General features: G+C 40.6%; 1 protein-coding gene across 7 annotated transcripts in view; it reads right to left on the reverse strand.

Moving 5' to 3' along the window:
• Window positions 1-26,383, reverse strand: part of kiaa1217 (KIAA1217 ortholog) — an 89,028-nt gene that overhangs the window by 22,818 nt on the left and 39,827 nt on the right. For 3 of the 7 annotated variants that reach the window (XM_028568880.1, XM_028568886.1, XM_028568885.1), the window contains exons 2-6: window positions 24,802-25,088; window positions 6,784-6,864; window positions 5,312-5,501; window positions 1,834-2,032; window positions 692-785 (exon numbers count right to left, since the gene is read on the reverse strand). In XM_028568880.1, coding sequence (XP_028424681.1) covers window positions 692-785; window positions 1,834-2,032; window positions 5,312-5,501; window positions 6,784-6,864; window positions 24,802-25,088 — 851 coding nt within the window. Of the gene's footprint in view, window positions 1-691; window positions 786-1,833; window positions 2,033-5,311; window positions 5,502-6,783; window positions 6,865-13,599; window positions 13,683-14,446; window positions 14,565-22,643; window positions 22,799-24,801; window positions 25,089-26,383 lie in introns of those variants that run through there. The other 4 variants (XM_028568881.1, XM_028568884.1, XM_028568882.1 and 1 more) reach the window with 4 other exon arrangements.

The raw sequence follows: 26,383 nt of genomic DNA on the forward strand, positions 1-26,383 counted from the left end.
AGCAGCAAGACAATAAAAAGAGTTTCTGCAGCACGTCAAAGTCATCATGCCATCTGAACCAGGAACTCTTAAACCATCACCATGTTTGCCTCATCATTCCTTTAAATGTGATCAATTTCACCTTACACTCATGTAACACACACAGAATGTGGCAGTGGCATTATAGCCTGTTTTAATGTAATTTCTGCAGTATCACAATGGTGCTGCAACGCCGCCTGAAAATCTGCAGCAGCCAAAGAGGGGCAGCGGGTTAGTTAAAGGGTCAGGCGGATTAGAGGAGGAACAGTTGAGGAAAGGGATCTTTGAGGCTTTAGTTTTGTTACATCAGCAGGAAACAAACATGCTGGAATCAGAACAAGAGAAAGAGATTAGTGCTGATATTGGGGGAGGAATGAACAAGGAAAATAGTCCAGAGATTTGAGTTCAATTGTCCCTTAGGCAAGCTTCACCAGAGCGTACAGGCGAGTCTCAATCGCATGCCCCTGGGAGAACAATATGAGACCCCCTCTAAACAGATTAAGAAGAGGCAGGGGGACATTCCTTCCCTTAACTGCAAACAGGATGTGAGAATGAGAAGAATTGGAGGCTGGGCTAACTATTCTATCTGCAACAAGTCTGGTCGTCCCCCTGCAGCAGCTCCAGTAACGAGACAATCATTTTCATTTTCACTTTTGGCATTTGTGTCACTCACCCTGGCATCGCTATTGGCAGGTCTTGGCCCGTGGTTGAACGCCTGTGCTGGGTCTTTGTGGTAGACCTTCAGACAGGAGTGATCCGTGATGTTCCTGTAGGGGGAAGAGGTGTCCCGTGGTAAATAGGCAGTCCAGATATCGCCATCAGACAGCGGCCGATCCTGCCTCAGCCTGGATGTCAGTCTCTGACTCACCCCTGCCAAGGGCACATACCCTGAGAGAGGCTCTGAAAGCCATTTGTTATATGACATTTCCTCTAAATCTCTAAAGTCTATAAAAACATCTACTAATACTGCTTTGAAACGTGGCTAGATTACATAAACGGAGAGAAGTTCCGCTCTTTCTTTTGCTGGGCTCATGCTCACTATGGCGTTGCACCCTGGACACAACCTTTATCATGAGACACTTTTTTTTTTTACAGCCCTGATAAAGAGTTAGTCACAAAGTACACATTGCACTTGAGCAGGAAGTCGGGAGAGAAAAGGGGCAAAGTTGCTTATGTCTTCAAGAGTAATGCTTTTTTTTCTGGAAAAAAACTACAACAAAGTCTATACACCATCTTGGCACATAAAATATGCTGTATTATTGATAAGACATGCTGGTGAATACCAAAAGAAAAGGAACGAGAAAAAGCAGTGAGATATACGTGTGTTTGTGCACTTGTAAATTATACACACAAAATGTACACAGTACTTTGGAAACTACACTCTGAAAAGCATAAAAGACCTCCAAAAGTTTAAAGAAAGACAAGCTCACATTGTTCAAACTTTCACCAGAGGAGAAAAGACAACAGGCAGGAAAGTCATCCGAGTCTCAAAAGTGCTGTTTTTGTTTGTTTAGGTATATCGTATACATTTTGCCAAAGGGCTCCATCTCCAAATAACTTTCTTTCTACGAAGTTTTAACATGCTAGAAAAAGGAAGCAAGAAGCTTTCCTGGCCAGTGACATTTCCTGTGCTTGGGGAGTTTAGGCAGGAAGTTCTCAGGGAGTGGAAAAGGAAAGGACCTTCAGACGAAGACTGAAACTATGGAGCATTATGAACCTTGGATGTCCTGTTAAACTTAGATTGACAAAACACAATACATACTGTCCAATTAATTATTCTGCATCCCTGTTTATCACACACAAACATAGCTTTACCTGACATCAGTGAGCTCGTAGTACATATTTCTCATGTCATCTTTGACGTAGACGGCGACGCTGGGCGACTCCAACATCTTCATGTTGAGCTGCTGCGAGAAGGCACTAACAAAGAGAGCTCTGATAGTGTCAATGCTGGTGATCTCATTAGGCATGCGGATCTGTTTGGTCTCGTCCCCGTACTGCAGGTACAGCACACCTGCAGACATGAAAACAGGGAAGCAGGGTGATTAGTCAGAAGTAAACGCTTTTTAATGAATGAAAATGTTTCCTATGACGAAGACAGTCATGTGATTTCTGCAACTTGCATTGAGTAGAGATACTTGTGTTGATTCTCTCACAATTTGTACTCAGATGCTAAAGAAGTTCAGTTTCCTTGCAGTGTTTTTCTGTTAACGCAAACACAGCTACTTAACAGTAAAAAACTTCCAATTATGCAGCACTGGAGGGCTTTTAGTCTTAAGTATTGACTTAGCAACCAAAGTTAGTGAATGATTGCTAAGAATATACTCAATAAATGTTTTCTTTCTTAAATCTTTTCAGCATTTTTGATCTTTTAGGATTAATGAAAACAATGCAACAGCAGCGCTGGTCAAACATAAAGGCATGCTTATTGCAGTTTGTGTAAGCCTCAAACAACCTTGATCACATGATCTCAACAAAAATCCCCTTTTCCTGTTCCATTCCTCACCTGTGAAAACACAGTTGGCACCCTACCCACACCACAATGTATGGTCATGGCTACTCAGTGCCTTATTTTCTGGATATGTGGATGGTAAACTTATTATTTAAAGTCACCATTTTGTTGTTGCTGTTCTTACTTTTGAATTGGGCCTCACAATCAATGCTGATCCTCAATTGTTGCCCAGGGGACATCAAAGCCTTCAAACTGATAAAAGCATTTCTGTTGTGTATGGTGTCCTGATAGATTTTCAGTAGCATACTAAGACATGTGGTATTGTACTAAACCTGCCGCTGACTCAGCTCCTGTTTGTGTTACACATGTTTGAGAACAGCATGCTGTATATAAATGACTTGATATTTAGAAAGTGAGTTGGGATCGGGATAAGGGGCAGAAGCAGGGCGGTGTTCAGGGTGGAACAGAACAAGTTGTGCATCAAAAAGACTAAAGCCTAAACCTCTGAACCCTGGGTGTGGCTTCTGTACTGTGCTTTACAAAAACAGATGTCTCCCCCACAAAAGTTATGGACACACCCACACTGCACTTGTATAAACAATGCCGGGGAAAAGAAAAAAAAAAACACATTTCTATTTCTATTTTCTGATGCATTGCTCCAAACAGCATGGCACTGATTGGTAATGGATTTATCTGTTGCAACAATATAACCTTTAATAAAGAGGAGTTAGTGTTATATTTAATACAAATTATCCAGAATGTCACATTTCATGAACTGCTAAGACAAAAGACTTGTGATACACATAAATCCATCATTTCAATGTCACTTTTACACATGTGCACTGAAAATAGCTGGTTTTAAAAGAAAGGACAAATGGTTTTACTTGGTGTAACTCCATAAAAAGACAGAGCTAGTAAAAGCTACCAGATGTTGGTGAAATATTATACAAGATCCTACATGCTCCACGGGACAGGGTGAGACAGAGACAGGGCAAATCCAGGAAATCAAACTGCTGAGTCTATCATTGCTCTTTCTGGTCTGTCTGGGTTTCTGGGTAGTAATAACTTAACAAAGTGCCCATTTGCAGAATAACTTCATCCTTCCCCTGAGAGCTGTTATGTTAACAGTCGGACAGTTTTCATCCAGATGTTGGCAATTAAAGCGAATGAGTTTGATGACAAAGCGCCATTGATTGAGCATGCATTATAAAGATTTGAATTCTTTAACATCAGTTTTATTTTCCGCAACAAAGTTGAAAAATTTGGTTCGCACAAAGAGTTGTGTTACATTCCTGAGGGCCTGGTTTCACTCAGGATTGGAAGCAAATGGCCAGTGGGTTTCCTGACCAAATGGGCAAAGCATTGCAGACTGTCTGAGCTGTAAACTTATTTCCACATTTCTCCAGTGGGACACAAAAGTTTAAACTAAGCGCAATCCTGAAAAACATTCTGTGTCCCTTAATATCATCACAAAGTTTGAAATGTGACAAAAAAAGCTGAAAAATCCTATAGTAGAACCATAGAATAAATTACTTGAAATACAATACACTTGATGCCACACTCGAGATGAAATCTGATACTCACATTAGGGGTTTTAAGGATTTCCTGTTTTCTGTTAAGTCTTATGATGCTCTGGAAAAGACCACGCAACAACTCCTACAGTACAAGCTGAAGACACTAAGCCCCAAATGTCCCAGCGGAGTGTGTGTGCCTGTGTGCTTGTGTGTGTACGTGAGAGGCTGTGGGAGGGACACTGTAGTTAAGTGGTGCCCCTTTTTCTCTCCTCCTTCTTTATCACACCATAACCCCCCACTGTCATAATGCTTTGTCCTGATGTTTTTGAGAGGGAAAAAGAGAGAGCTGTGTGTGTGTGTGTGTGTGTGTGTGTGTGTGTGTGTGTGTGTGTGTGTGTGTGTGTGTGTGTGTGTGTGTGTGTGTGTGTGTGTGTGTGGTAAAGCATATCTGTTAAAAGTGTTTTTGTACAGGTTTTGCATTTCTGCTCCTGGCACAAAAAGCGTGGAAAACGGCCCCCTAAAGTTTCATTCATTTTCACTTTAGTCAAAAGGCGTGCCACTCAGACGCTTTGCTATTATCCAGCAGATGATGCCTCTCTGAGTTGTGGGCTACCTTTGAAGACTATCCTCCAGAAAAACTACAAACTTTACACTTTGTTTGGGAACTTCTTCTTAAACTGTATTCTCCACTTTCTCACCCTAATGCAGCAACCTAATTCTGTACGACTCACAGCGTTTCCGCATATGGATGCAAATGAAGCGCCATGCGTGTTGATAAGACAACCCATTTTTTAATCCTGTCAATAACATGATGGCATATTGTGGATGGATTCCCTAATCTTTCACTACAGAGGAAATGCATTCTAATTAAATCGGAGCTGTGAGCTGAGGTGGAGGAAGGAAGGAGGGAGGAGAGGAGAAGATAAATGGAATGAGAGGAAAAGACTTGGACAAGGTGAAAACGGTGAGCTCATGGTGTGGTTAGGAGTTATTTCAGAGAGTTTTAAAGTTGGGCCAAGATTATGCTAAAAGAGTTGCGAAATGTAGGTTATCCAAGAGGATTAATGTCAATTCACTTTCACCTCAGTCTATTCACAAAGTAAATTTAAGATTTGAGATAGAGCCTTTATTCTCAATACGTTGTTAATAGACCACATATAAAAATGTCTCCGTGGCAGTTTGGGGATTTTGAGGGAGAAACAGAACTACAAGACAGTTGATTGACACATTCTGTGGCCAACAACAAGCAGCAAAGCCTTATCCAGATAAGACATTTTCTCAACTGACTTGATCTGTCATCAACCACCTAGCCTCATACACAGCGTACCTAGCGAACGGTCCTTCGTCTGGTTGGTCGATCGCACCACGGGCAGGCTAGCACGAATCCGGCTGCCGCGGGTAAAGGCTGTAGGTGCGTCGGCATCAGACATGGCGTCCAACGACTCCAGGGAGGCCAGGGATAGGTGGTCAACCTGGTCGCCGATGCTGTGCTGGGGGCCGTGCTTTGGGCTTCTGCTCTGAAGGGGGAGGCAAATAGAAATATGATACAGTAAAGGGTTAGACCATGGACACATTGTGCACAAAATGATACAGTACATGCGTTAGTTTTCTAATTCTTGAAATTACACAACAAACCTTTCTAATTGTCCAATGACTGTCAAACTGACTCTTTAAGCTATGATGCATTTGGTGGAGTTAAAAAACAACACTGTATCAGTCGCTCTGACAATGTTAAGTATTGTGAGTCACACACATTCCTTCTTTGGCGAGCTGGATTAAAGCACCATTGATTTGGAGCTTGACCCCAGCACAACAACTAAATAAACCAAACGACTGCAGTCATGCAAAAGTGCAGAAGTGTTAATACTTTATGTCACTGATACATGCTCACACATCTAACACTGCTCTGTACTGTCCCACAAGCACATCACAACTAGCAACTAAAAGTTATCAAGCATGAAGAAGCTTCTAATCATACTACAGGAATCTGTACTTATACATTTCATAAGCACCCGCATGAGCCAGGGTCTAATTTTATAATGATAGTAACAATGTATGAAAGACGATTTCAAACAGTTGAAAACCTGCATGATGACACACTGAAAGAGATCAAACGTGACTAAAGAAGAAGAAATTCTGTTTTTTACCAGTGATTAAGGATCAAGAATTGTGTCATCGAGACTAAAAGATCAGTTGGCTACTCTGTAATCTGATCTGCATGACGTGGCATCCTCAAGCCACAGCTACAATAAGACGATGTGCGACAAGACTGCAGAGCCCATTGAGCCATTGTGTGGCGCTGTAAGGTGATCTGTACCGAGGTGGGACTAAAACCGAGGGGTCAGTGAACACTGGGCTCTTTATATTATGCTCTTCTTCCCTGCAGACGTGTGGTGCTTTAGAGCTAATGCAGCTGGAGACAAGGACAGGTCCACCAGGTTATCTTGAACACACCTGCGTGCGCACGCTGCTGTTCTCTCACACTCGTACACGTATGGACAAATAAAGAATTTAAGCTTTTCATGCAGTTGACTTTTGTGGGAGCTTCGGTGGCCAGAACTGGTTTATCCAGGCAGCCATGTGTGCTTGTCAGGCACAGACAGGTCAGACGCTAAGAGGCACGGGAGCACAAGCGTTGGTCACACAGCAGATGTTAGAGAGGATGCAAACAGCCTGACACACACACACACACACACACACACACACACACACACACACACACACACACACACACACACACACACACACACACACACACATATGCTGGCATGATGCAGATAAGATAAAAGCCTGACTAACTCTGTGGGGCAATTGGATTTTCATCAGGTACCTCTGAATGTCAAGCTCAGAGTGAAGGGAGGAGAGCATGCCCTGTAAAGACTGATGGGAGAAAAAAAGGAGAGAAGGAGAAAATAAAAGGCAAATGGCTAAGACATGCCAGTGGGAGGGTGAGATGGAAAAGGAAATGGGCATCACACAAAACAGAGGAACCATGGAAACAAATCCATGTCAACAGCAGACCAAAGAAAAGTAGAAAGAGGATCTTCAACACAATCTAACAGCAGAGAGTATTTAGCTACTTATCTTATTTGAGCTTAATGAGTAGTGACATTTTACAATATACCTCGAGCATTTCCAACCATAACTGTTCTCATCCCCATGTGATATAAGTTATAGTGTGCAAGCCTTTACTGTATGTGATGCACCTTCACAGCGACCTGACACAGCAGGCAAAACTGCTGAGCCATCACTCAACTCCTGTTATTCCATTAAAATACGCTTAGGCTGCAGTGCCCAGAGATTAAAAATACAGGAATACAAATGTGCCCTTACGCTGTTAAAACATGTTGTAAATGACCTTTTAAAACAGAAGGGTCGCATGGAGTTGACGTGTCACCTGAAACCAGACATGTGTTGGAAATTTAATCTGAGCACTGAATGATTTATGAGCATATTCAATGGTGGTGGGTCCAAACATATGGAGCTAAATCGGGGCCAAATGTTTTGTTCATTTGAAAAAAATATATATAGTTGAAAAACTAAAGCTTGAAATTGAAAATTTAAGTTTTGGTCAAAACTTGGAAAAAATAAAACCATGTATTCAAACTAAAAATAAGTGTACCAATTTTTCTTTCAGTTTGAATAAAATATAGATTCAATTCTGGAATTATTTTGAATAAATTATAAATTTTCATTTTTCACTTTTATATTTGTTTCAGTTCCACATTTCATGTTTTCAGATTCAAAACTTATTTTTTTTTACAGCTTCAAATCTTTTTTTTACGGCTTCAAATTTTTTTTTTTCGGTTTCAAATCTTTTTTTTCGGTTTCAGATCTGTTTTTCACTTTCAGATAATTTTTTTTCGGTTTGAGACTTTTGGCCCTGATTTTGCGTAGGGGGCGTGGCTTCAACTCAGAGGGGCGTGGCATTATGAGTGACAGCCTATCAAAGAAGGCAGAAGACTCCTCAGTCATGTTGCCTTCAGGAAATGGTGTTACTGTGAGAACTATGACTGAATGCTTTCTATCCACTATATACATGTGATTTTTACTTAACAAACTGATGCCAGTGACAAAGTTCCATTTAAAAAATTGTTTTGGACAACACATGGTACCAATTACACTATAAGAGCAATAAACTGTGCCAGATTGTGCAGTTCGGCAGGAAAAATGACTTCTCCCCTTCCATGTATGACTTATAGCACCACAGTATTCACTGGCACCAGCCCACAGGTAAGACATGTGAAAGATATTTGCCTTTGTGAATAGATACTTTGCGACGTTATCCCCTCAGTGGCATTTTTTTTTGTGATTAACACAAAAGGGAAAATAGGTGGACAGCTGGGAAAAGCTGGCAATCAAGCATCGCTAGCACTAAAGTTAGCATTAACTAACGTTAGCTTCACACTAGCTGGTGTTTTTAAACTAATTTCAGTGTCCAGCTCAAGTTTTTTTTTACTTTAACTTGGTCTTTGTTAACCTCCGTTTGTCAGAATGACCATAACTTGACAGTGGCTGCAGTGAAGAAGGTCTCTTTTTATAAAGTAGACAAATAAAACTTTACATTAATGCTCTGGCCTGATAAATTCGTTTTACACTATAACGTTACATGTAACAGCATGACAGTTATGCCTTACAAAATATGCCAAGTGGGCAAACTTTGAAGGCTTCTACCACAGCCTAACTTAAGTATCAGAATACACTAACTTGTCTTTTTGTATTTGTATGTCTTACTGTCTGTTTTCTGGACCGTGTGTGTCCGTAATAAAAGCTTTGATTGATTGATTGATTAACAAAGCGGACCAGGACAAGTTATGTTGTTTAAACTAACCATGAAAAGGTAACACTAGCAATGTTAGTTATCTATACGTTTTTACATTTATAAGGCTGTACGGCTGCAGGCAGCCACTGTCGAGTTATGGTCATTCTGACAAACAGAGGTTAACAAAGACCACTACACGTTAAAGTCAAAAAACTTGAGCTGGACACTAAAATTGGTGTAAAAACACCAGCTAGTGTGAAGCTGACGTTAGTTAATGCTAACTTTTGTGCTAGCGATGCTTCATTTCCAGCGGTCCACCTATTTTCCCTTTATGTGTTAATGACAAAAAAAAAAATGCCACTGCGGGATAATAACCCAAAGTATCTATTCAAAAAGGCTAATATCTTTCACATGTCTTACCTGTGGGCTGTGCCAGCATGTTGCTTTGGCGGAGCGGACGCTATGCTGACTGCCAAGTGAATACTGTGGTGCTACATTCAAAGTCATACATGGAAGTGGGAGAAGTCATTGTTCCTGCCGAACTGCACAATCTGGCACAGTTTATTGCTCTTATAGTGTAATTGGTACCATGTGTTGTCCAATACAATTTTTTAAATGGAACTTTGTCACTGGCATCAGTTTGTTAAGTAAAAATCACATGTATATATTGGATAGAAAGCATTCAGTCATAGTTCTCACAGTAACACCATTTCCTGAAGGCAACATGACAGAGGAGTCTTCTGCCTTCTTTGTTAGGCTGTCACTCATAATACCACGCCCCTCTGAGTTGAAGCCACGCCCCCCACGCAAAATCAGGGCCAAAAGTCTGAAACCGAAAAAAAAATGATCTGAAAGTGAAAAACAGATCTGAAACCAAAAAAAAAAGATTTGAAACCGAAAAAAAAAAGATTTGAAGCCGTAAAAAAAATAAGTTTTGAATCTGAAAACCTGAAATGTGGAACTGAAAACAAATATAAAAGTGAAAAATGAAAATTTATAATTTATTCAAAATAATTCCAGAATTTAATCTAAATTTTATTCAAACTGAAAGAAAAATTGGTACACTTATTTTTAGTTTGAATACATGGTTTTATTTTTTCCAAGTTTTGACCAAAACTTAATTTTTCAATTTCAAGCTTTATTTTTTCAACTATATATATTTTTTTCAAATGAACAAAACATTTGGCCCTGATTTAGCTCCATACAAACAGCCCTCACACACTGATGTTCTATCTTCTCATATGCTACTGTGTCACCCTTGGGAATGTTGACTCATATTGGCTTCCTCCATCACCTATAGGTAGTAATTATGTCAGCGTGGTCTGGCAGTGCAATCCAATACTTTATGAAATATCGAAGCAGAGGAAGAAAACCTGTATTCAAACTTTAACTATATAAATGAACAATCATGTTTTATGAGTTTACTGCAGGAAAAAAGATACTTGATGAAGTAAATGAATAATTCAGACATCAGAATGGGTTGGGCTAAACAGCTGAAAACAATATAACACAAACATTTGAAAAACAAAGTCTTTAATAACTAATTTTGTTATTGTTGGTATTTACAACTGGTTGGAATTATTATTTTGGGGAACACAGTTTTGTAAAACAATTACATGAAATGATCATTAAACGTTTACGACCCAATAAGGCAGCTGGAGAAGAATAGCACATGAGAAAAAGATAGCTGAAGTGGAAGCAGTCACATATAAAAGTGCAGGAAATTGCAAATGAGACCTTCTTCCTCCCGTGGAAAGACGTAATTAAGTTAAACCACTGCACACCAGTCCACATCTGACAAATGAGGTGTCCCCTTCAAAGGTCAACAGTTTAGTTCAGATGAACTCCTCTGTCTCCCTCCCTGCCTCTTTCTCATGCAGGCAAGCAGAGATCATCAGTCTGACAACGGCTACGTCTGATATTGCCGAAATGCCTCCCATCAAATGCCACGTTCTGTCCCGTCTAACCCCTTCCCGATTTAGGGTCCAGATGTGAAAATCGCAGGCCAACCACTGATTAGCGCCGTAAAACCTGCTTCAACCCGCTTGCACCTACAGTACATTCTACACCAGTGATTTCCCCCACTTCAGTCAAAACCGTACAGCCCGTGATTTGGCTTTTTCAACGGCGGCTCCCTCTGTACGCCACATTTGCTCTGACAGCTATGATAAATGTGAAACTGAGACACAGGCATTAGCTTATACACAGGAATATGACAAGTTATAGAATCATGAAAAGAGCCCCTTGAGAAGAAAGAAATCAGGAGATGATGGGTTGTCTGTAAAGTGCTGTGGCCAATGTCAGCAGGTTGTTACATAACTGTGTCAAATACTCATGAGTCGAGTATGTTAGAGCAGGTCTTGAAATCTAATCTAAATGCTCATGTTGTGTAACTTTGATGCAAACTGGTCTGTTGCAGCAAACATTTGCCAAAGGGCACAAGCTCACAAAAGGCCCTATATTGTGCATCTTAAGGTTCCTGATTTTATTGAACACCGCTTGCTGCAGCTTTATATTAAATGGATGTCAAGTGTAATGTAATGTGGACAAGCAGTGATTATGCAAACATCCATACTTGTAGAAAAAAAGAGATAAAAAGAAAGTAGTTGAAATGTATGCTGGCTGTGTGCTCTGTGTGTGTGTGTGTGTGTGTGTGTGTGTGTGTGTGTGTGTGTGTGTGTACTCTGTGTGTGTGTGTGCTCTGTGTGTGTATGTTTGAAAGATACAAAGAGAGACTGAGTGCGTGCATGAGTGAGTCAGGCCATTGTTCCAGAAAATCTGACCCAAACCCAGGACATCCTGAAAACATTCATGCAACAGTGGTCTGACAAACAGTATGCTGTCATTATGAAGAAAGATCAGGTCTGTTTTTACATGTCTGCGTTCCCAAAATTAATGGGATATTCGCATTGTATATGTCAGTGCTATAACATGTGTTATACATTACATTGTATTCTCTTACGGTGCTAACATTTCTCAGTGTATCTGCACCTCCTGAGCTTTGTATCATATACTGTACAATATGAGTGCTTTTCATAAATAAAAAATAAATAAAAAATTGCTACCTGTCACCTGTCTTGAATATTATAGAGCTATTTCAAACTGAAGGGATGCATGATTTCACTAAGCAGAACAGATTATGTTATATCATGCTGCCCTTGTCTTAAATCTTGACAGACAGGCTGACATGCAGAGCCGAGACGGGCGATTAAAGTAAATCACGATTGTTAAGAATAATGGCAGCTACCACCAGGAGCCTGCTGTGTCACTCATGTAGATTTAAGCTGCTAGAACATCATGCACCACACCTGCTGCCAGCCCACACAAAGCCCACTGATTGGTGCCTACTTTATTATATAATAAACATAGTTGGGGTTATAATAGCTTTCTTATAACATACAGTAGCTTGGCTTTCACCTTAAACAAAAAGAGGGCATTCTCCAGACATCTCTGCAATCGTGTCGATCTTTTTCACCTTTTGGTTGCATATTTTTGGAGATCTGTGACAAAAGATACACTGCAAGTTTCACAAGTCGAGCCAAGAAGCCAAAGACCAGAACCAGAGAAGCAAGTTTCATTCACTCATTCTATAAAGTATTTCCAGACATAAAAGAATGTAAACACGAGAGTGGAAGCTTGTGTGGCTTTAAACACAAACTCCAGTGTTGTGAGCACAGCCTTCCACTTAAGATGCTAATTTGGCCCTAACTCTGGGGAGCGGAAATAGAGCTAACTGTAATTACCTGGCCTGAGCTGTATGGCAAACGCATAAACAGAAGACAATAGCTCTGCAGACTGTTAACACCTTAACACCACTTTTCTCATTCTGACACGTTATTCCACTAAGAGTATTAAGTCAACGTAGTAAGTGTCAAATTTGTTGTTTGTGTCCTTGACCAACACACTGAATCAGTACTGTCCTCCTTTTTAGCATTGTCTAAAAAGTTGAAATGTGTCACAGTTTTTCCACAGAAAGTCACAGTTGCTGCTCAACTTTGAATAATAAAGCCTGTGTCAATCATCCAGTCAGTGCTCAGTCCGTATGCTGTCTGTGGACAGACCATCATCCTTTGTCTCCCCTAGCCTTAATGACATTATACCAAAATCCACTAGTCATCCATTCCCATTCATTGCTACCACAACCCTCTCTCCCTCCCTCCTCTGATGCATTCCTCCTCTAATCCCTCCATCCAAATCCCCAGATGACCTTTCAGAGATGGGCTTGCTTGTAAATTGGTGTGTTAAAAGGTGATGACTTTATAGCATCCACAGTCAAAGTGAAGACAGTGAAGGTGAAGGCAGAAGTTGCGGCAGTTCAAGACCCACTAGCTACACGTTTATAATCAAAAGACAATGACAGAAATGACAAAACAATAACCACAACTGTTATCATGTCATTAATAAAATATTACATTGGCAAGTAAAATATAATCAAGTAGATCTGTCATTCAGACAGCAAATGACGTGCACAATCCCAACAGTCACAGTACTGTGCCTGTTGATCCAGTGCACAGAGGAGGCAAGATGACTATCTCTTCCTCCACTGACATTTCCAACAACTCAGCTACACCGTCCAATTGATTTCATCCACTCACGCATAATGATTTAGTCACGGTTATCACCAGCAGACATCGCCCACTTCTCTGAATGAAAGAGGCTACAAAAGTCAACTTTGCGTGGCCATCAGATACAGTATTAGCCAATGGGAGTTTGTGGAGTAGGAAACACCATCTTGAGTTGCCACACCAGGTTTAAAAGCAGAGTCATTTTTACAGCATATATAAGTCATGTTCAAACTAACTGAAAAACACCACGTTCTAAATTATCTTAAAAAGCAGAAATGTAGTATTTACCATAATCCCACCAGTGGCGATCTCCTTCCAGCAGTATGAGACTGCAAACAGGGTCACTTCCTCTACTGTTATTTCAGCCCTTGTAGTGCTTGCTCTGTACAACTGCCCTGTGCTCCCTTCTCTTTCTGCTCGAGCTCACGGCGGAAGCCCCCCCATCCAATACACACACCGCCCCACATCCCTAACTATGCAACAGCACAATACAAACACACACAATCCACACCTGGTGGACAGCAGGGGAAAGTCACTGTTTGCATGTCTGGTTATGCAGTCGTGCACCATTGTATGAAACAGAGATTGAATTAGAGAATGAGGGCCGTCTGCATGAATCACAATGTTAAAATTTTTCTATTCTAGCAGCCCATGAGTAGAAAATCTGATCCCTGAAACAATTTTACAACTCCAAAAGTTTCCATTCAGAGCTAAAAATGCATTATATCTTAACATAGCAGCTCTAACACTAATCCCCATGTCCAATCTCAGCTTCCATCTCACTGCCCTGAGCCTGTGGCTGAAGACAGTCCCAAGGAGATAAGACCCTGCTCTACCCTCAGGGATCCTAAGAGCCTACGCAAGATATACCAGGCCCTTGTCCTATAGAGCACACACACACGCTGAAATATTCCTAGTTTGGTTTCTGAGCAAATTGTGCGACAATAGTCATGTTTTCATCAACTTATTTTGATGCGCATTTAGATGATGGAAACGACAAAATTCGGAAAAAACGTTCTCAAATTAGCAAAAAAGTTTTTAAGCTCGCATAAGGAGGTTTTTGCCTTTTTTGAAAAAGAGTTAATGCGCAAAATGGGAGATGGAAACAGCTTTGCCAAATAAGTATGTGACTCACATGACTATTAGTCCCGTTATCCATCGGATGGGGAAAGGATTGGGATATGGGTCCCATCCAGTGCGCCGTACACTTGTGGCACAAGGTGCGTAGTGGAGTTGCGGTGCGCTATAGCCTGTGCCTCAGCCACATCGGGTAAATTGCCGAATTGTTTCAACAGCTTGAATCGTATGACCCTGCACACTGCGTATTCATAGCGGTGAACGGTTGTCTCACTGACACCAAATGTCTCTGCCACATCCCTGTATTCTGCACAGGTGGCCAACTTGTACAATGCCGCCTCTCTCCATTTAGCAAAAGAAATTAGCTTCTAAACTGTTTGATTTAGCAAGCCGGTTTGCGATCTACAACCATGTGTAATGTCAACTACGCTTTGTGTTGTCTAGTTTATTTGCTCTAAACCAGTTAATGGAAACGCTTCTAATTCACATTTTCTTCTTTTTTGCTAAATTTTAAAAGTTTGCTTAAAATTCGCTTGACAATTAATTAGATGAAAACATGACTAGTGAATGTCGGGATCATTACAGGTAGAGCAATTTGTGTTGCTAAGTGCTCACTTCGCTGTGTTGTGGTTTGAGTCACAAATTCAAGTCAAGGTGTTGCATAAGTTAAAAAAAGTCCAGACTTAGACCAAGACTGGCAGATCATTTACTAGTCTTGATTTGCACACACTTACGAGTTTGCACACATTAAAGTCTCCCCTTTCTCGCTCACTGCCTCTCCTGCCAACCAAATACATGCAAACTATTTGCTGACGGGGCTGCAGAACCGTGATCTGTCAAGACTTGTTCTTTAACATCACTTCATGAAGACCAAAACACTTACAGCGTCCCAGAATAATGCAATTAATGTTTGATTCACTCTCATACGCATGCATGCACGCACGCACGCGCACACACAACACACACACACACACACACACACACACAGGATCCCTCTATAGTGAAACACAAAGCTCATATGCTCATATTTCCAATGGCCCATTTATCTGACACGTCCTCACATGAACCTGGTCTTTCTCCAGAGAGTGTCTCTCCCGGGGTTAAAAGAAAGGACCTTCCAGGTCTAATTTGAGCCTCTCTGGGTGTATATCTGAGAATGTGTGAATGTGTGTGTGGCTCTGAGCCTGTGGTCACCAAAACAAAGAGGGCTTTCTTCTCTCCAGAGAAACCGGAGTCCTGCATCCTCTACAGCATGTTGCACACACATAAACGCACATATAATCTAATGCAATCAAAGAGGCTTAATTCAACTACCGCCAAAGCTAAAGTATATTTTTGCACCTTTTTTCGCTGATAAAGTACTGGAAGTTTTGGCTGGCTTTAAATCACAGTATTTTGTCAAGTGTCAGGTCTCCTTTTTTCGTCTCACGAAACCAGTCCTGATAATGGCTTTGCTATTCATGCCTAATTAACAAGTCAATGAAGACTACATACGCTCCTACACTGAGCCTAAGATTTATTATACCCAGTCTCCCGGAGGAGAGTTTCTCTGTGCATCTGTGTGTATGTTTGTGTAGAAAAAGAGTCAGATAATCAGTAGTAAACTGAAGTTTTTATTTAGCTTAATAGAACTGCATCCAATGTTTTTGTATTTCCTGAAAATATGATCAGCTACACATCACTGTAATGTAAACATTGTTGGCTAGTTTATTTTATACTTGAAAGTTAAATTCTATTTTCTGTGCTTATCTGTCATGCTCATTTGTATTACTGTGTATTGTTTTTTTTTCCTGTCACTGACTGGTACTTACCTGCATTTGACCGGTTTTTGACCTCTGAGAGACACAATAAGAAAACCCTGCTCACACACACACACACACACACACACACACACACACACACACACACACACACACACACACACACACACACACACACACAGCCCTGAGCTCTCAGCTCTAGATGACTCAGTCAACCATTTGTGAGAAGTCACAAAACTCCAACTCTCACTTTCAATAAACAGCACCCACTCATGCTTAAGGTGCTAAGTCACCACCAAGTTTTCTCTGCACTGAGCTGGCCTGACTTGTTTTGTTAGCTCCCATGTTAACACCATCCGCAAAGTGTAAAACATGAAACAAACCAAATGTAGCAAGGGCTAAGCTGAGTAGCTTGGGATACATAACATGAATACTTGAGCCAATGTTGAGGGAGATTATGATGTCAACCCTGAGGAGGAGATTCTATGATAAACTGCAGCACATACTCCACCTCTGTCAAATAATCTAATTTATTACAGATTCCATTAGCTGCTGATGTCAGAAATATATATACTTCCCCACTATATATTTACTTATATTCCAGGTGTTCCTTGTCATCTATGTCATCATGTTTAGTAAAAGAAAAACATGCCTTCTCATTCCGTCTGTTAAAAAATTATTTTAAACATTTAGTAAAGCAAGTCTGACTTTGAGCCAAGTTGCTGCCATGCTTTTCTCTATCCCACACTCCACTCCTTTATCTCCACTGAAAAGGGCCAACTGGAAATAAAGCACAGGAGATCAAAATGAGGTTTGAGCCAGATGCTTTGAGCTGGTCCCGTCTGTGGTGAAATCATCTTGGTGTGCCTCTGTGTCAGATTTGCCTTTTGAAGTTAGGCTCATACCTTTGGCCCAAGGTGGAGTCCAGATGTCGGGCTGCATGCAAAGACTTGCAAAGCAAAGAAGATGATACAGATAGAGAAAACAAGGGACCCCCCCTTGCTTGTTCCCCATTTGGTTTTGGGACTCATAAAGCTTGGACTCTTATTGCCAATATATGAAAAATAAAAACAGGTGTGCCAGTAATGGCAATCCATAAAAAATGAAAGTCTAAAGACAAAACATCAGCAACACAGCGCATGTGCATTCCCTCAACCTGACTGGTGTCAACATATTTTGTCCATTAACTTACCTTAGTTATTAATCAAAGTCAATTAAGTTCCTCAATCTAGTCTAATGACTGGCATTATCTAGTTGACAAAGGATGGCAAGATGCCTGTAGCCGTGTGCCTCCTTCATGTATTAAACAAACCTAAAAGACCAACCAAACAGGTAAATACTGTACATCTGGGAAAGATGTGACATTTGAGAGTGGATAGCGTGCAGGCTATTCAGTAACCGACAATGAAACTAATCCCATGTTATTATTTGGCAGCCTGTATATACTGTACATCATTTATGGCCAAAACGCTACTAGATTAAAACCTCAGAAGTGTTTTTTCCACCACTGCACTATGCTGCTGTAGTGCTACATAGCTCTGCATTAGCAACAACAACCAGTAGAAACTACTGTTATTACAGGGTAACTTTAGTCATTATTTTACACAAAAACCACATGGATGTGCCAATTTGACCATGCATACATGCAATGCTTGCTAACAAGGAAAACCTGGAGATACTGTGCTTGTCGTCTTCAAGCTGTTTTAACCAGCAAAAACATTGATAGAAGAAAAAGCTGTTAATTCATCCATCCATTGATGCCGTTTTGAGTCCTGTAGATAGGAAACAGTGGGCATTATCATCTAATAATATTGTCCTTTGTTAACAAAAAATTTCCTTAACGGTTTGCCTTCTCTGTATTGTTACAGTTTAGTTGGGACGACAGCAAAACTGATCAAATAACTCAAGGAGGTTCCTCAGGCTAATTGCACCCAATGGAATGTCAGGGCATAAGGTTAGAGACATTTCACCTCCATTCTCTGCAAATCTGGCAAGAAAAAATCGGAACTTTTTAGGATCCTCATAACGACTACCTGCCCGTTAAACCAGAGGAGCAACAATGAAACTGAAGACAACTCTGACTTTGTTGTTAACTAAAGCCTGGGCTAATACAGCTCTGTTGTGCTAGTACACTGAAAAGAGCTCAGACCTGATTAGCTGGTCTGATTAACACACTGGCATTGTGTTTGTGTGTAAAATTCTGTCTGGCTTGACTCATTATCAGCAGCGATCAGATGCAGGTCCATCAGGGACTTCTGTCAGAGCAGCTTAACCCCCCGCACGACACTCGGGATTAGACACAGGCTTGGCGCCACACCACGGACCGCTTGTCCTCTCAGTTGGGGTGCTGCACCCCAAAAACCCAAACCCCCGACACATAACCCCTTTTAACTGGCAGGTCAATGCATGCCCGTTATTAACCTTATTAAAGTTCTTGTTTGTCTTACTTGCGGTAGCTCTCAAAATGTCACTTCATGAAGAGTTGGCAGATACCATTAAAAAACAGTCCTGCTACTGATGGTCAGTGGAGGAGGTCGGATGATTAGAAACAGATGTTTTGCTGCAGAGCTGCCGCACAGTGTGTCTGATTGTGTGATTTCAGACACAAGGTGCAATAAAGGCTACGACAAAGAGGTGCTTTGTGAAAATATCACATACATGTTTCAGTATGCAGTAATCTGCGTGTGCTTATCAGATTACCTCTGTCAACTCTTGCGATACTGCATGCATACTGTGCCAGGAGTGGAAGACGTAGTGATTATTCTTCTTTGTGCAGTTTAGTTAAAAACAGAAACAACACTCCCACAAAACTCCCCCCTATTCTTTGTTTCTTTGATCATGGTCAGATCACTTGCAGGGAGGCAATGCATGCTCTGAGCCAGTGTTATCTAGCTGACCTTGGTTCTGAGGAGCAAGAGTGTAGCATGGCCAGGAGCCCACAGAGAGAAGTATGTGGGGGACCGGCCAAATGTTGCAGTGCCTCAAAAAGACTCAGAGGGAGAGTTTACAGTACATTTACTCTGTATATAATGACAAATGAGCGGTATTTATGTGGCTTTGTTTAACATTAATTGGTGGGAGGGTGCAGATCTTGTGCGCCCTGCCATCTTATTGATGTTGCTACCAAATGCAGCATGTTTAATTTATATCACTGATCGGCTTTTGACTTGCTGCCCAACAACTACTTCTGAAAAGGGATCTCTTTTTGTGTGATCCTTTTCCAAGGCTTATTCACTTTCTTTTGTTCCCAATTCAAAGTTTTCTTTTATCAAGACAGTCATGACATGTCTTTTTTGTAAAGCACTTAGTAAAATCTATTGAATGAAAGATTATAACATAAAAAAGTGTATCATCATCATACACCCTTTTACCTTTTTAATTTTGTGATATTAAAAAGCTATAGGGCTAACGGTCTTTTAACATCAAATAAGCTATATTTGCCCAACATGGTGGTAAAGATTGACTTTGATTGATAAAGAAATCATATCTTAACATGATACAATACTGCCAATAATAACCAACACATGATGTATTACAAGACAGTTACCTACTATAAATCATGCGTAAATGAAGAGAAAAACGTAATTGTAAAATGCCACGTATAAAAAAAAAAAAAAAAAAAAAAGATGGACTCAAATCAAATTATCTGCTTAATCGAAGCATTGAATTATGTGCTTTCAAGTTCAAGAGTCGCACTGAATCTGGGCTTTTTAGGACACAAACAGCAACATGTTCAACATGGGTGCCATCATTTCAATAACAACCACCCCAAAACAACAACAAAAACTAAACTAGAGCACATTTAGTTCAAATGTCTGGAGCATATTCAAGACACATCTCTGGCTAAATACATCACAAGAAACTGTATTGTGATACAGTGAAAAATTGTCCCACCCTTTAAGCCAGAAATCAAACCATCTTTAGTTGTAAATTAATAAATAAAAAAATCTCATTTTATCTGTTTATCTTCTTGGCACCAGAGGAAATGATTCTCGTATTGTTCAATTCTGATTGGTGCATAGAAATACCTGACATCACCTTTTTTCAACACATCCCACCTACACACTAAACCACATACTGTAGGCAAATTACATGAGCAGCTGTCAAAAATTGCACTGGAGTACAGTTTTCCCATTTTGACACTCACACTGTTACCATAATCTGTGCTCTCATCAGCCAATGGATTATCACAGTTGGGGGTAAGAGACCTGTCTGTCTGTCTGTCTGTCTGGTGCCCACAGCTGCAGACAGCTGTCCTAACATGGCCGCTAGAGAAACCAGGGGCCTAGCTAGTCACAGCTCATCGCACACAGACACTGACACACAGGCGGAAGGAGGGAATTCGGTGAGTGTGTGTATGTGTGTCTGTGATCGGTCAAGCGGTTCAGTTTGTGATTGTCAAAGACCCTGCTGAGCAGAGAGAGAGAGGGGTTAGAGGATGGGTGGTGGTCAGGCCAGTAGGATATTATCTCATCTCCCTTGGGTGGGATCCAGGTCTTTGCAGGCCTGACGAGGAGAGGAGGAAATTAAACTACTCGCTTTTGTTGCAGGTTTAAGGATGTCAGAAGGAGACAAGGAAAGAATCGAGGGGTACCATATATAAGAATAAGTCAGTGTGTGTGTGTGTGTGTGTGTGTGTGTGTGTGTGTGTGTGTGTGTGTGTGTGTGTGTGTGTGGGTGTGTGTGTGTGCAGTCATGCTGGGCGGAGTGGGGTCATCCACCTTTCAGAAGCGATATCATCTTCCCAACCTCCGCTCCGACCTTGATGAATCTCCGCCTTTGTAACTCAAACCTCCGGTGACAATTCTTTCTCACTTCTGAAGCGTGTATTGTTGCCACTGATGTTGTCTTTCCTGTATGGTCGGCACTTTTGTCTGTGTGAGAACCTTCCTCCCGCACGATCTAACAGCCACTTGACCTGTTGTGTTGTTGTTGTTGTTGTTGTTGTTGTTGTTCCTTAGAGCAGAATAATTACACCTTCCCAGGACACCAAATGATAAACGCTTCAATAAACTTTTCATTTTTGTTTTTGTTTCATTTAATGTTCCGCTGTTTATATTAGCAGTGAATGATTGAATTCCTCTTGACATCTTGAATACGATTACGCCAAATACGGTCGTCAATCATCTCTTTTTTTTCCATTTATTAGCACTATGTTGCACTATTTGCCAGAAATTCATGCTCAAACCAGTCTTCTTTGTGACAGCATCTCGTATCTTCTTCCCTGACATGATAAACTCACGCGTCACTCAAATCTCACTCCCAACATCTGAATGACATATGAGGAGTTTCATCCCAAAATCAATTTAAAAGTGCCATGTCTTAGCCTACCAACTGAATGTCGGCACCAACAGATCATTTTATCTTTCCCTCCTCTCATTGCAGTGTTTCAGCAGCTGAGGGAGGAACTTCAAAGAGTTTTATAATTACACAAACTGGAATAAAACTTGAGATTTTCTTTTAACAGTAACTCCAAGAAAGCAATGTCAGATGACTAAGCTCCATACATAATTATATATGACCCCGGAATGACCCAAAACATATTTTTCTATAGGACTACAGTACAAGTTCATACAAAAGCAAAAGAAAATGGACTTCATCTTGCTGCTACTTACACATAGTGAACATATCCAGCAATCCTGGACACATTAAAGGCAATATAATGGAATCTAATGACATAAAAAAGCCAATGCGACGGTGAAAATGCAACTTAAAACTGGAAATTCAACAGGAGCCATTAAGTTCTAACGAAGTGATGGCAGTGGCCACTACAGGTTCCCTTTGACAGACTGTAGACTGTAAAAGTCATCCTGGATTCTTTTCAAAAATTCAGTTGACACGAAAACACATTTAAAGAAATATACAATTAAATCGCAGACATTTTTTTTTATTTTTAAATCCTTCATTTTAAAATGAAGCCATTGCAAAAACGTGCAGTAGCAGTAATAGCGGCAACTATATCAGCGTAACAATCAGTTTTAACTCTCTATATTGTCTCCATAATCATAACCACCATCTGCAAGATATAGCATGCTATGATACAACCCTCAACTTCCGTTCGCAATAGATCTTTTTTTTTTTTTTGCAATTATGACGTACGTAATTGCCATCTTGTTATGATTATAGGGAGTTGCAGATATGTGATTATATCTTATGAATGATTTACTGCTGCTGACAACCACACGAAATCTTACTAAACATTGATAAAGAAGTGAAGGAATCAGTTGTGCTCGAAGACTATTTCGTCGTTTTTTTTCTTTCCTGATAAAACTCGAGCGCCAAGTTTTGCATTCGCTTCTTGGAAGTTTTGCAGCACCTGACAGCCCGCTGCTGTGCACTCTGCTGCAGCACAAACACTCCGTTGTTTAAATAAATAGCGTAATAATCCATACATTAGTGTATAAGTAGGCTACAATGACACGCAATGCTGTTTTGAATGTCTGGGACTGCACTGACTGCCTAAAGGAAAAGCTATTTTCTCCGACAATGTCCTACCTTTAGTGCCTCTGCCCGGGCGCCGATGTGACAAGTTTATTCCCTCTGTATGACAACTTTATTGCTATTCCTCTGCGGAGCCATGCCTCCAGACAATCTTCATAACCATCGCCTGTTCTGCAGAGCAGCGTTCCTGCACTCAGCTCTCACACAGCCTGCTCCAGCAGGCACCTACACGTAAACCGAGCCCCTCCAGCGATGACATCACGAGTCACTATAGCAACTCTGACTCCACCCCAGTCCGAGGCTGAATTTACCTGTCCGACTAGAATACCTCAATTTAATAACAAACTCTTTCCTCCATTTCCCTTTGTGCACTCGATAACAACAGATAATAGATAGATAATTTGTTGATGTAGCCTATATAGGCACACATGTAGCCTACCACACACACACACACACACACACACACACACACACACACACACACACACACACACACACACACACACACACACACACACACATACACACAAACAAACACACACACCACCACCACCATCATACCTGCTGACTGATATTACCTATGCAAATTCATTGAGTTCACAATGAGCACCTCATGAAAAGGGTTTACTTTGCATGTGTGCAGGTCTGAAAACAGCACACAAAATCCCTCTTGCACAATGCAAGTACCACTGCCTGGAGCACCCCTGTGACTATAGGTGCCAGTCTCACCATTACCTCAATTGTTTTGGCTACAAAGCCAGCTTGCCCCTCCCTTTTGTCTCCTCTGACCCAGAGCAAACAAACACACAATGACCAGGTGAGCCAAAATGTCCTCGTCATGACTACGTGTGTCTCCCTCCCCCATTAACTTACTTGACTTCAAAAAGCACGGGGAGACTTTATAATCAGTAAAAGCACCAAAACAACCCTGATACATGTATACTTCATACAACATAGTCTAGAATACACAAAGCAGTCTGAAGCTATAAGGAAGTCCAATTATGGTGATCAAATCAGGCTTTACAGAGTGTATGGACGATTCAAACAGTCACATGCTTTCTACTCCTTCACACAAACACCACATTACTGTTTCACAGCAGCTGTGGGAGGGAAACGTAACAGGCAGATTTATAGGATAGACTTCACGTTTAACCTGCGGCAAAAAAGGAGGAGGAAATAGTTTTGCAGTTGCACTGACTCCTCAGTCTGCAGAGAAAAATAACAATACTTCCAATGTGGCCATATAGGAGGGCAAGAGCACTTACAAGTTCACATTTGATTTGATCAGTATATAAATATAATTATTTAACTAATTTAACTCATTTGTACTGTCATCCCTCTTTTATCTTCGTTGTCATGTTAAAGAATTAGTTCAAAACTTGTGGGAAAATACACATAACTGATTTCTGCCAAGAGTTGGACGAGAAAATTGAGAGCACTCTTATATCACGTAAATATCCCTGTATGTACTGTACCGTTACTCCAAAAGCTAACTAATTAACACATTTATCTCGCTTGTCTAATCTAGATAAAAACTGAAGTGCATAAACAACTATTTACCATTGTATAGGGGGTAATGTGGCCGATTCCAGTATTTATACTAAGCTAAGCTAACAGGCTGCTGCTTGATAAGTATTTCCCAAAATGTCAAACTATTCCTTTAAGAAATACTTGTAGGTTATTTCAATTGTCAGAAGTAGAATGCATTTGTGCTAGATTAAATTAATAATAATAATAATAATAATAATAATAATAATAATAATAATATATTTTACATGTAATAATACAATGTCTTTGACCACTCTGGCAGAGGAATAAAATTAAAACACAACCTTTAACATTTTCTCACTTTATGAAGTTGACATGGAGAAACGTTGTGGTGGTCTATCTACACATCCAGTGGACATGCAGCAACATTAGCATTCGTTTGGATTTCTAATTTGACATTGCTAACTTTGTCTATCAACTGTGCTGGCCCATTGACACTGAAAACAGCTGCTTCCATCTGGAAACAAGGTGGATGGCCGGAAAAACAAAAGCAATGCGCTGGCATCATTATATCTTATCCTAAGGGGGTATAGTTGGGTGATTCTCTGTAATTCATTCATTGAAATAAACAAGACATTTAGATTCATAAATCAGATCATCCTAACAATTTGAGCCAAAACAAACAACAACATTGTCCACCCGGGGCCTCTCTCAATCCACTGACCTGCTCTCGCAGCCTTTCCTGATGGCCCATGATCGCTGAGGCATGATGGGGGTATTTCTGCTTCAGATGCTCCAGGAAGGCCTCCCTCTTCTTGTCCATGTCAGACGGCTGCATAGCTAGGATCTCTCGGGAGCTGCGGGCTCCCCCTAACGTGTGTCTTCGAGGGACCGTGCGGCTGCCTTTGGCGTCCCCTCTTGAAGGGGTCGTCCCATTTGGGGAGGCCTGTCTGCGGCTTACGTGCTGGGCGTCCTCTGGGGAGGTTACCTTCAGGTTGCTTTTGGTTTGTTCTGAGGGGACAGAGAGACATGGGGTCAAAACAAATGTGCTGTGCTGATGCTATAACATCAACTGCAACTGTGTGCGTGTATGTTATTACTCTACAGGTCATGAAGCATGTCAGGTCAAATTCAACCATCTGAGACCTAAACCTATTTTTAAATGGAAAAAAAAACTAAGACTATAGTCTCTTCTCTTTTGCTATCACTCACAACAAGAGAAAAATGACTCCATATTCTCTCCAGAAGCAACGCTGAAATAGACAGTCGGCCCAGTTCGTTATATATTCATGCTGTTTGACTTTACAGCGATAAATCCACAATTTAATGTGACAGACAGACTATTGGTGATGAAAACACTGAATTGAAACAGCTGGTCAGGCTTCTTTCCTTAATAAAAAAAAAGCCAAGGATATCCATTAATGTAAGGAGGCACAAATGGAGTTACTCTGAAACGATATGCAGAGCATCTGTTTATACATCCAGAGCCTTGCAAAATGTTGAGATTGAGCAGAAACTGCTAGATGCAATACGTTTAATTAAAGGGTGACATTTTCAATTCAAAAATATTAAAATGAAATGTCTTCTGTTTCAGAAGACCTTAGCCATACTTATATTACAATAGGCAAATATTCCCCTTTTATCATATGAAAATACATTCTAGAATAAAAAAAAGTGATTTTAAAGATTAATATTTGATTTAAGGACAGAATGGAGATAAAATAAATACAGCCTCCTTAGGCATATAAACATCTTTGTACTGAGTTATCTTGTCCTAAATCAATCATGGCCTCGGGAATACAAAAACAATCCATCAAGCTGAAAGCTATCCTGTGAGATTCTGTAGAAGAGAATAGAAGAGAAGAGAAGAGAAGAGAAGAGGGAAATAAAGGAGAGAATATGGATAGCAGCAAAATGAAGAGAGAAGAAGCTATAAAGAGAGAGAAGAAGCTATAAAGTGAGCTGTTGTGTTGCCTTGGAGCTTCAGTAGAGCTATAATGTGTAGCTTTCGGTTCTTTAACAGTTGAAGATGGATATTTCAAGGGATTTGCCACTATTTTGTGGGTCATGTAATATGGCTTTTCTTTTCTTCTTTGAAAGCTTGAAAGCATGCTGTGAGCCACAAATGACAAAAAAGGAATTTATTGTTTGCTTCTCAAAGACATGTTGGGACTGAGACAGAGGTAACATGCTAACAAGTATAGCTGCAATAATTTAATCTTTTGTTTTCCTGTGCCATATTTTCTTACCCTAAATTTCTCCTTTCTGTCTTTCAATCTAGTACAGTTTTTGTCTGTTTCGTTTTC

This window comes from Perca flavescens, chromosome 22 (assembly GCF_004354835.1).
Source record: "Perca flavescens isolate YP-PL-M2 chromosome 22, PFLA_1.0, whole genome shotgun sequence".
Taxonomy (NCBI): domain Eukaryota; kingdom Metazoa; phylum Chordata; class Actinopteri; order Perciformes; family Percidae; genus Perca; species Perca flavescens.